The 12,418-nt window shown below is 37.1% G+C and overlaps 1 protein-coding gene across 1 annotated transcript in view; it reads left to right on the forward strand.

Moving 5' to 3' along the window:
* Positions 1-12,418, forward strand: part of LEF1 (lymphoid enhancer binding factor 1) — a 163,327-nt gene that overhangs the window by 95,278 nt on the left and 55,631 nt on the right. The window contains 1 exon segment of the mRNA XM_074228738.1: positions 7,505-7,637. Within this exon segment, the coding sequence (XP_074084839.1) occupies positions 7,505-7,637 (133 nt within the window).

The raw sequence follows: 12,418 nt of genomic DNA on the forward strand, positions 1-12,418 counted from the left end.
TTTTGTTCTATCAAATCAAATACTTTTTCATAATCTAAAAACAATAAACACGTTGGGACTTTGTGCTCTATACTTCTTCCAGTTGATTATGAGGTAGAATAAATGTGACACTTGTCAAACGTTTCCTGTTCAAAATTGTTGTTGTTCAGTCATGTCTAACTCTTCATGACCTCATAAGCATCAAACTATGCATTTTCTTAGCAAAGATACTGAAGTAGTTTCACATTTCCTTCTCCAGTAAATTCAGGCAAACAGAAATTATATAACCTGCCCAGGGTCACATGGTTGGTAAATGTCAGAGGCTGGATTTGAACTCAGGTCTTCCTGACTCTGGACCCAACACTATCCACACCTAGCTGCCTCCATTTACAAGTACATACTCATTAAGGATTCCCTCACTTCATATAAAGATGATTCTTACAAAAATGTCTTATGTATATAAGTCGGTGGTCAGGGCTGTTTTTTTAGTTATCTTGTAAATATTCATAAGGTACAAGGTCTTTTCACATACTTTTGGTAATTTCTCTAAGCCTGTTTATTCATCTATAAAATGAGGATAAGAATAATACCTGTCCTCCCAGGGTTGTGGTGAAGAGCAAACCATATCATTTATGTACCATCATTTTCAAACTCTAACATGCTGCTTGACCAAGGAGCTGCAAGTCTCGGATGCAACATTCCTAGGATATCCATTGTCTGCTAGTTAAGGTCTTCTACCTCCAAAAATAGGTTCTAAGTTCTAATAACTGATGATTTGGATAGGTTGAGTGGGATTCTACACTCAGTAGTGACAGCAGTGATGATAGGATTCTAGAAGGGAGAATGGCACAAGTAGGACCATTTCCCTGCAGTCAACAAATATAAAGTTATTTATTTAATTATTAAGTAGTATGCTGGGCTCTCTTTTGTCCAGAGAAGATAAAAATAGGCCCTGCCTTCAGGGAGCTTATGTCTAAATTGGGGGGACTATATGGAAATAGTTGTTTACAAAATATATGTTCAGTGTAGGTTGGAACGTAATCTTATAGAAAAATCAATATGGCTTAACAGTGCCCTGGAAAGGGTTCTTGTAGGAAGGATTTGAGTTGAGACTTAAGAAGACTGGGAAACTAGGAGGCAGAGATGAGAAGTGAGAGTAATCCAGGCATGTGAGGGAGGCAGTACAAATTCATGGAATTGGAAAATATGTCTTAGACTGTCGTGCAGGGAACAGCAGCAAGGAAGTCTGTCTTAATGCATGGAAGAAGACTGGAAATGTAGGTAGAAACCAGATTGTGAACCTTTTTAAAAGCCAAACAGAGGATTTTATACTTGAGCCTAGAAATAATGGGAAACCCCTGAAGTTTATTGATTTGGGACCAGAGGGAGGCATGGCATGGTCATAACTTTGTTTTAGGAAGACTGGTTTGGCAGATGTTAGAGGATTGATGGGAATAGGGAGAAATGCAGGGAGAACAACCAGAAAACCTGAGTGACAGGGAGGATGGTGGTACCACTGATAGAATAATCAAGAAGAAAAGAGGGTTTTAGGGAAAAGATTAGTTCAATTTTGGATGTGTTGCATTTAGATGTCTATGAGATATCAGTTGAAAATGTTTAATAACTGGTTTGAGCTATGAGATTAGAGGTCAACAGAGAATTTGAGATGGGATAGATAGATTTGAGAATCAAATGATCAATACAGTAGAGATGATCACAGAATCCATGGGAACTGATGAGATCACTAAAGTTATACTACTTCTATTCTGAGGGAGAAGAAAAGAAGTTCTGGGTCAAAGCCTTTTGGGACAAGATACTATTCTTGTCTTTAGCTGTAGTATTAAGGAACAGATGAGCCCTGGGGAAAAATATTAACTATTAAGTGGGCCTTTTTGACAGCAGAAGTAGACTGAATTGAACATCCACTGTGAATTTCCATTGACTTTGCCCACATACATAGAGAGCCCACCTGAGTACTCAATGCTGATACAAAGAAAAAAGTGTTAGAATTGTCCTTTAATGGTGGCAAGTTCTGGATAGGTGTATCCTTGCCTAAATTATAATACTAACCTATTAAATTGGTGGACTCCCTCAGATATTAGGCATCGATGGCAAGAATAAGAAAAAAGAAGTCTGAAGTTAAGTCTAATCTCTGATGCTTATTAATTGTTTGATCAAGGGTCACTTAGTCTTTCTGAGACTCAGTTTCACCAGATGGCAAAATGGTGATCAAAGTACTCATTCATTCAGCAAAAACTTTATAGTGACTATCTTCTTTTATGAATGTATCAATGTACTGAGGAGAAGAACATAAAAAGCAAGACTTCAAACAATTTATCATCATAAGGATATAAGGGAAGACAATATAGACACAAAAAAAAGTCCTTGGGGGAACACTAACACTGAAGGAATTGGTCGAACTTCCAGGTTGAACTTTGTAAAAAGGTTGGCTTTCTTAGAGATAGATGTAAGGAGCAAATCCATTCTGGGCATGGGCCTGAAGGCAAGAAGTACAATGTTTTACAAGAGAAACAGGTAGTAAACTGGTACGAGTGGGACCTAGAGTAGGCTTACAAAGTAGAAGAGACACAAATTGGGGCTACTTCAGAAAGATTTCTAGCACTAAATATTCTTTTAAATTCTTAAATTCTTTTAAATTCTGTTTGATGGAAGAATTCAACATGTCCTCTTGGAACTAGAAATTAAATCTGCTCTTCATTGTTAGACTGCTTGTGAAGCTCAAATTCAGGGAAGTGAGAGGAACACGATATTAAATTACATGCTTTCTATTTCACGACTACTAGACTTTAAAAGAGTTTAATAAAAAGTTAAATGCCACCATAACGATTGAGGCCAGATGGAATTTCCCATCTCAATAAGTTGGTGGAGTGTTAAAATTCCCCCGGATTCAGTTATTAACAGGATAACTATTGGTAAAATGCACAACCAATTGAAAAAGGACTTGAAACCTTTATGCACAGCTAGAGTCTACACTTTGAGTTTTAACAGAAATCTGTACAAGTGTAGAATCGGCAATAGTGACCCTTGCCAGCAGGTATCCCCACTCCTGCCCCAGAATTACCCTACTTAACCAGCAGGTAGTCTAAGCCAGTAGGGGGCTTTAGCTTTTTTTTTTTTTTGCCAGAATGACATTCATTTTCTTAACAATGTATATCCCTATTGGCATTGAGTTATTTCTTGATCTGATGCTTTGGGAGGATGGGGTGATTCTTGGAAGGAATGGCCCCCAAAACATTGGTGTCCATTGAAGTTTGAAGCACTCACAGAATTGTTATTTGGCAGACATGACTTCATCTATGATAAAGGTGATAGAGTGAAGAGAGCATGAGGTCAGGAAGTCTCAAATTCAAATGCAGCCACAGATACTTAACTAGCTCCGTGACCTTGGACAAGTCACTTAACTATTTCCATAACTGTAAAGTGAGAATAATAATAGTACCTATCTTATAGAGTTATTGTGAGGATCAAATGAGGTAATATTTGTAAAAAGCTCTTACATGTTGCCTAGAACATATGAATGGTGATTCCCTTTCTGCATCTGTGATAGAACAACCTAGATAGAAACCAGACAAGTTTCTGGGAATGTTCTTCAGGGGTCTGAAAAGCCCAGTTAGGATCAAGTCATAGTTGCTTCAAGAGAACTGCTAGGCTATAGATATATAGAGCTTCACAAGTCCATCATGTTTTACAGAACAGAAAACTGTGACCCAGAGTAATTCAGGACCTTGTCATAGAGATTTCACAGGTTGTAAATAGAGCCAGAATGTAAACCTATGTTATCACTTGAAATCCAGTAGAAATATTCTACCAAATATTGAGCATTTTGTTCTACCAGACATTGAGCATTAGTTATTTGTTACCTTTGTAGAGATTCTATCTTTGCAGTGTTTACTTTTTCTGGAATTCAGATCACAAAAGAGCACAAGGACCTGGAGAAGGAAGACCTGAGTGCAAATATCACCTTGGATACTTATTACTTTGTGACTCTGGGCAAGTCACTTCACTCTGTTGGCCTCATTTTTCTAATCTATGAAATGAGGGTCTTGATAGCAACTACCTCCCAGGGTTGTTTTAAGGGTCAAATGATGTAATCTTTGTAAACACCAGCTGCCCCTCTTCATCCTCCTCCTCCTTCTCCTCTTCCTCCTCATCATTATTATTTAGCAACTCATAGAAGGCATTAAATAAGTGGTAGCTGAATGTCTGAATCTTTCTGGATGCTTGCAGGAGGCCTCTTTAAACTCCTTCATCTACTGTGTCAAGCCTCTCTTGGGTCATTCCTCGATCCCTGAGTAAGAAGGATGGTTCATGCAGGATCAAAACTGGTGAATGAGGAGTGTGGTAAGAAGGAAAGGAGACACAGAGTCAGGGAAGAAGCAGCTACCCAGGATGCCTGAGAGCTGTGAGAAGATCAATAAGAAACATTTATGATTTATATATTTTAAAAGATTTCCCTGGGATTGCTGCCTGAAAAATTTGGGACATTTAATGAAACCAAAACTACTTGGTCTCTTCCACCTTGTGCATAAGGGGGGGGGGGGTTTAAATAATTTCAGTCATTCTCCCTTCTTTAGAGTTTCAAGGCTTTTTTTTCTTCAGCAATCACTTGAAAAGTGAAGTAAAATATGAATGGTTATAGTAAAATACTTTCTAGTATACTATAGTCATTGTCTTCCTCACTGTGTATGTGTTTTTCAAAATAACTTCATAGTGATAACTGCTGATCGGAGAGTGAGTCCACAAATTTAGGAGCTGATTGGACTTAACTAGACTGTGTTAAACATCCGAAATGTAGGCTAGAATCCACTTTATTCAGTTTATTAAAAGTGACAGAGATGAATGCCAGGAGGTGAGAGAGAACCCTTAGCATTCCACTCACATATTATTGAGATTTCATATTACTTTTATTATTTGGTCACAAAAATGGACATAAGCCTTGTTGGCTTCAACACACCTACTAGTGCTGCTTTCTCTCTTCATCTTGCAAAATATAAGACAAGGCCAGAGCTTAAATTAAAATCCTCGGGTTCTTATCTCTTTCCCACAGGAAAGCAAATCTGTGTTGAAAACCGTAAAATTAAGAGCAGAGCAAGGATAGCATAATTTAGCAAAAATTCATGGCACCAGATTCTGAGCTATATGACTGGAGGGAGAGGTCAGACATTAAGATACCGCCTGCTAATGCAAGTTTCTTAAAGGTAGTGCTCTGAAAACAAGAAAAGTATGACACACAACTCTTGTGTTTGTAGATATACATACATATATACATATAACTGGAAACATATACATATATGCACACACACACACACACACACACACACATATATATATATATATATATATATATATATATATATATATATATTGCTTTCTTCTTTGATTAAGTTTCATAGGTACCCATGACATTATCATGACCCATTGTATTACAAGCACATTGTTTTTTCCTGAACTTGAACTCTGGGCAGACTTTATTATTCGCTGCAATTCTTTTGAAACATAATCCATTTTGCATCAGTATTTGGATATCAAGAACAGTGTAGGCTTCCATTTTAATAAGATTTTTCTCATATGAATGCCCCATTTCCACAGTCCTTAATTCCTGGTGTTTAATAGCTCATTCTGTGTATTTGGTGAATTGTATCATTAGCACTTGAAAAACACTGAAACATTTTTTAACCTCTTCTGCATATAAATAAGCTATACTGAGGTATATGGAGAATTATGGGGTGGCTTTGATAATGGTGCTCTCTCTAATATATGCCGAGGGCATAACTAGTAGAGTCCTGCTATTAGAGAAGAGCCGATAATTATAAAATAGGAGGGAAGAGGGACTATGCAAATTGTATTATTGTCTAAAAAAACACATTCTCTCTCTCTCTCTCTCTCTCTCTCTCTCTCTCTCTCTCTCACACACACACACACACACACACACACACTGTATTTTCCCCTTCCCTCTCCTCAACCCTATTGGGTAGAGGTTGTAATGATAGGGTGTAAAAGTGAATTAAGTATTACTAGGATAATTGCCCCTATTTTTCCTCAGGGTAGTCATGCATGTTTCATCCATGGCACCTCTTAACATTACACCTAATTTGTAGAAAGCATCAAATGCAAAATTAGAGTGTGTTATAGTATAGCTAGTGTGACACAGACATAAACATGCTTCAGAGGCATGACTCCCAAGTATGCATTCTTATGCATAAAGAGGACAAACTGGGCAAGTCTGCCTCCTGTACTTAATTTAGTTAGCATTTGTCTGGAAGGAAAGAGACTTCACCCATCATTTAGTTTGCATTACAGTGAGGCCTAAGCCACTCCAGACTAATTGTAGGAAAGGCCAGTCTGAACTGGCAAAATGTCTGAATTAAGGAATATTTTAAATAAGTGAAGTTTTGATATTTCAAGTTCACACATTTACTCAGTAATTACTTAAGGATGTCTAGAATTTCACCTTGGCTGTTATAATGAATAAGACTCACTTTTAATCAGCAACTATATTTGCATGCAATATTTTATGTGCTAAACTTCTTTTAAACAGTTTATTCCCTTAAGTAAGTTAAACATGCCCTTGCAATCATGTTTACATGACTAGAGAGCACATCCCAGGCAGAATTATCAGAGTCCAAATTATTGGATCCTAAATGAAGATGTTTACATATTTCTTAAAAGATATGCTGCTACCTAGTTTGAAGATTACAAATTAGATTGGTATTTTTTCAAAGGCTTTTCTGAAAGTAGAGTTCATAAGAGTTATGGCAATGAAAATTTCATGTTGACAGGTGGATTTCCTACATAGTTTGACTTGCTGGTGGATGTCCAGTCTTGCCTGCATGGCTTACAGAATGAAGAAAGGAAGCTAAGGAAGAGGGAGATGGGAGACAGATTGAATTAAGCAAGCTTTAAAGCTTTTTTAAAAAGGGTGGTATTAAGGTGATTTTTAAACATTCTAAAATACTGAATAGTTTTGAATGAGTTAAAAAAGTATGAGTTAAACTGAATTTTTGTCCAGTGGAAGACTAAGTAAATCCTATCACCTATTTAATTGCAATATTAATATCAGTTATTATCATTTTATTATATATTCAACAATCAACATTTTCTATATAATATAAATTTAAAATATGTTTTATTATATATTCAACTACTGAAATTACTCAATTTGATTATTTCAAGGATACAAATGTAAGATACTCAAGTATTGCTTTAGAATATATGAAATAATAGCAATGAAAAAATAGCAGACATGACATAGAGGATATCTTAAAAACGGTTTTGATTTTTTTTTAAGTTATGTCTTTTGCTTTACCCAAGAGGCCTCAGTGGTTATTGAACAAAGGTGGGTGACATATTGTCCATTCCTAAAGCCTGTGCAGATCATCAGATGACTGAGCTGCCAAGGCATTAGATATAGGTATGATTATTAGGACATCACCTCAGAGTGATTGAAGGCGGGGAGGAAGGGATGTCAGGAGTATTAACGGTTGTTCCTGTTTTGACTTTGCAGTCCAATAAAGTGCCCGTGGTGCAGCCATCTCACGCAGTCCATCCTCTCACTCCACTCATCACTTACAGCGACGAGCACTTTTCACCAGGATCGCATCCTTCCCACATCCCATCAGATGTCAACACCAAACAAGGTGAGAATAACTGCCTTCTGAATCTAGAGCATGTGACGGTGGTTAGCTGATGGTTTGTTCCTAAGCTCCTTCGTGTATGTCAAGCTCCCCATAGCATACTAGGCACGTTGTTACAGAATTCTGGGTACCAGTGTCTGGATTATCTTGCAAATGATGATGCTGCATCCCACAATGACACATGAATTATGGGTGCTTACCATCAGACCAGAGCCATTTAGTTGATGAGAGAGAAACAATTTAAAAGAGGAAAGAGAGAGGGGGAGAGAACCCACAACAACTTTGGGTTGCTGTTTTTATTTTTTTTTTTTTCAAGAGGAGAAAGATAAGGAAAAACAGGCTGAACACTTTCCACATCATTTAGTTCCTTCTAAACATAAACCACAATGTAAGAAATGATTACCCCAGATTTAATCCTTAGCGCCCTCTATTGTGTTTACACACATCAGCACATTGTTTTTTTAGAAAGATTTTATCTTGAGTTTTTCCATTTTTTCCCCAATCTTGCTTCCCTCCCCACCCCCCACAAAAGGCAGTCTGCTAGTCTTTATATTGTTTCCATGGTATACCTTGATCTAAGTTGAATGTGATGAGAGAGAAATCATATCCTTAAGGAAGAAACATGAAGTATAAGAGATAGCAAAATTATATATTAAGATAACAGGTTTTTTCCCTAAGTTAAAGGTAATAGTCTTTGGTCTTTGTTTAAACTCCACAATTCTTTCTCTGGATATAGGTGGTAATCTCCATCACAGAAACCCCCAAATTGTCCCTGATTGTTGCACTGATGGAATGAGCAAGTCGATCAAGATTGATCATCACCCCCATATTGCTGTTAGGGTGTACAGTGTTCTTCTGGTTCTGCTCATCTTGCTCAGCATCAGTTCTCCATCAGCACATTCACTGTCTAAAGTGAATTAAAGAGACTCAGAAGAAGATTTTAAACACTAATTTAACCATTCTCAACTTATAAATATTTTTTCATTTTATAAATGTATGTATGCATTAACATCCAGAAGAGTTTCATGGTTTAAAATTCTCAATCACCTCCTCACTATTATTTTGTTCTTCTTCAGTCATTTCAGTGGTGTCCAACTCTTTGTGACCCCATTTGGGGGCTTTCTTGGCATAGATCCTGAAGTAGTTTAGCCATTTCCTTCTCCAGTTCATTTTACGGATGAGGAAACCATAAGGTAAAGTGACTTAGCTCTGTGACCTTTGGGCAAGTCATTTACCCTGCCTGAGCCTCAGTTCCCTCATTTATAAAAGGAGGGGCTTGGATTCCCTAGCCTCTGAGGTCACTTCCAGGTCCAGATCTTTGATCCAAACAAGATTTTCTAAGGTTATCAAGGGTAGCTAAACTTTGTTCCAACTGTGTTAACAACTTGATGACCACAACTGTCTTTCTACTATTTATAGCAAATTAGGTAGCTGGAGATAAATGAAGTCAGATGCTCTTTGATTAGAGAAAACAGTGGGCATCAGCTCTGTCCTGTGGTTATCAGAGGTGAGGACTGGTCTATTTTTTGAATGAAGTTTCCTGAAAGCTTCAAGGGCTTCCTTCTCTCTACACCCTCCTGTACTCTAAAGAGGGACGTGACCATGTAAATGTTCTTACAGAACTAGACAGTCAACACATCTAACTGCTTAGGTTTTATTCTTAACCTTCTCTTGATCATCTTACAGAAGTGGAGGGAAATCTGATTGAATGGGTATATGCCATTCCAAGAACGTGAGTGTTAACACTTTCCTTTGTAGTAACTCTGGGCTAGTTTCAAACCTTAACCTAAAAAATATATATATTTTCTTAATCCAATTGGAGAACCTAGAAAATTTACTGTGATGGTGCAGGGGATAATGGGAGAAGCCCAGTGCTGCCTCAAGATTCAGTGGATCTAACCTGACTAAGCCTCAGCTTCCTCATCTAGAAAATGGTGGGGAGTGAGATGGGAATAAATCTAGGATTCCCTTCCACTCTGAAATTTTGTACTGTTGTGTGACACTTGAAGGATATTTGAGCTCCTGTTTTCAGTATCTGTTTGTGTTGAGTGCCAGGGGCAACAGTAGACTACTTGGTTTGATGCCCCTCCCATAGTCTTTTTTATTTTTTCATTGGGGGTGGTAATAGGCTCTAAAATTATGTGGCAATCATAAACATCTTCAAAACAATGAGTTTTTTTTATCTAACGACCACCTATGTTATTCACATTTATTTGCTCTTTTCCCATCTACTATTACTATTCCAGTTCTATATAAATATGAATTATTAGAAACAGCTAGGTGAATAATAGAATCGGGAACTTCTGAGTTCAGATCCTGCCTCAGACACTTAATAGCTAAGTGATCCAGGCAAGTCTATTTGCTCCTGTTTCCTCACATGCAGAATGGGGATAAAAATAGTACCTATCTCCCAGGATTGTTGTGAGGATCAAATGAGACAATATTTGTACTATGCCTTGCAAAACTTAAAGTGCTGTAAAAATTCTAGCTTTTAGTAATTATAACTATAACTAATATATATTAATTATAATTATTACTAGTTATAATTAATTGGATCTGAGAGGCAGCTAGCATAGTGGAAGGAAAGCAGGTTTTCTAGTTAAAAAGACCTAGGTTCAAGTCCTATCTCTGACTCAAACAAATTCTGTGATTCTTGGCAAGTCATTTTATTTCTCAGTTCCAAGGCAACTCTCTAAGACAAGAGTTCTTAAACTTTTTTATGTTATGGACCCTTTTGGAAGTCTGGGAAGCCTATGGAGCCTCCCAGAATAATATTTTTAATGCATAAAATAAAATACATAGGATTACAAAGAATGCCAATTATATTGAAATGCATTTATCAAAATATTTAATTTAAAATATATATATATACACGTACCCAGACCTTGGGTTAATAAGCATCTCTAACACATTAAGTTATAGATTTGCATTGGTAGAAGGAATGTCCTCACTGGAATTACCTTATAACCAGTGAATTCATATTTCTAGACCAAGAAAAGAAAATATTTTCTCCTCAACCAAATACTTTCCCACCTTGTATTCTTTTATGATGATTATTTAATGCTTGTAATAATCATTTAAAGCCCTTTATAAAGAACACAATGGGTAGTAACATTAACAGTACTGGTAATTGTCACTACTATAAAAACTTTAAATGATCATTATTGATGATAATATTGATAATAATAGTAACTACAACATGATTCTAGGTTTCTCCTTCAGAGCACTGATCTCTACCCACATGAAATGTAGCTTCCAGTGTGGTAGCATGGTCTGTACAGACAACACTGAATTATTCAAGGACTTATTATTTAGGTCTTTTGCTTTTGTTCTTCCTTTCTCCAGCTGCCTGCCTTTTGGGTATTTCTTTGCTAATTAGCATGTTAGTTAGCTCAGTTGGCTAGAGCATGGTGCTAATGAGGCCAGTGTTGCTGGTTTCATCTTCCTTATAGGCCAGTTAATTGTGTAGAGAGAAAATATCTCCTCCGTAGGCTCACTGCAGCCCCTCTTCCCTGACCCCTGATCCCAGGTAGTGTTATAGCAGATATATACCCTTTCACAGTATAAACCTACTGCAACTACTTCACATCACCTTTGAATTGTGAAAGGACAGAATTGTATTCACATCTCCTTATGAGATTGTTGCCATCTTGCACAGAATCCCGGAATCACCAAATCCCCAAGCTGGAAAGGATCCCAAAGTTTATTGCTTCAGTCCCCTAACTGTAGCTCCCATACAACACCCATGACAAATGGTTGCCCTATCCACTGCGCCGCCTAGCTGCCTCTAATGGTTGAAACTCTGTCCAGATTCTTCATGATACTTTGTTTGGATCTCTGTAGTATCTCACCTTCCCTTGTATAGTCACCCTCCCTATCAAGATATAAGGTAAATGGAACAGGAGAGGAAGGGAAGTTTGAACCAATGGATTTGGCAGCTCCCTAGCAAACTCTTATTTTAAAATACTTAGTTCAGTATTTCAAGGATCTGTGGTTAGCCCTTCCACTAACACAGATGAACCCACTACAACTTGATCAGCAATCTTTGAAAGTTTCAGTGTCCAGGGGAAAAACCCCACTACTCCCCCTCAAAACCAATCTGGTGATGAACTTTTCTGAATATCACCAGACTGGTCCTTCTAAAACAGTTAACCAAATAATCAATGATAAAATACTTGGCTAGCAATTATTCTCATCATCACCATCAACCTTAAATTCTGACTGATAACCTACTCCTGCTTCCTGGGGAGAAGTACCATCCATTGTCAAATTATTTGAATTTGTGCATAATTTGAACTTTTGTTTTGATTCTGTGTTTCTGAAGTACCTTTTTTTAATGTGCCACCTGAGAATATAGTTACAATGGAAACTCATTCCCTTTTATATCCTTTAGTAAATATTTCATTAATATGCAACTAACTATATTATGGAGCCAGAATCAATGATTTCTAAGAAGTGGAAGGGAATATAGGAATCCCTTAGACTAGCATCCTTCCAAATATTTGACTCCAACCTGTATCTTTGAATTTGGTGGATTCTGTTACTATTTTCAGTTTCAGAAAGATTTTTTTAATTGTCTTGTTTTACACCATTATCTGCATATCAACTTTGATACTTGAGATGTCTATATATCTGAGCAGCTAATATATTCAGAGTAATGGGGATTATGGACAAAGAGACCCTGTAAGAGACATCTAAACTCTAAGGAAATGACCCTCAGGCTATTAAAACTCCTCCCAAATAACTAGAATCCACCCAGTTAAAAGTCAAATCTAATGGTAAGA

This window comes from Macrotis lagotis, chromosome 3 (assembly GCF_037893015.1).
Source record: "Macrotis lagotis isolate mMagLag1 chromosome 3, bilby.v1.9.chrom.fasta, whole genome shotgun sequence".
NCBI classification, from domain to species: Eukaryota; Metazoa; Chordata; class Mammalia; order Peramelemorphia; family Peramelidae; genus Macrotis; species Macrotis lagotis.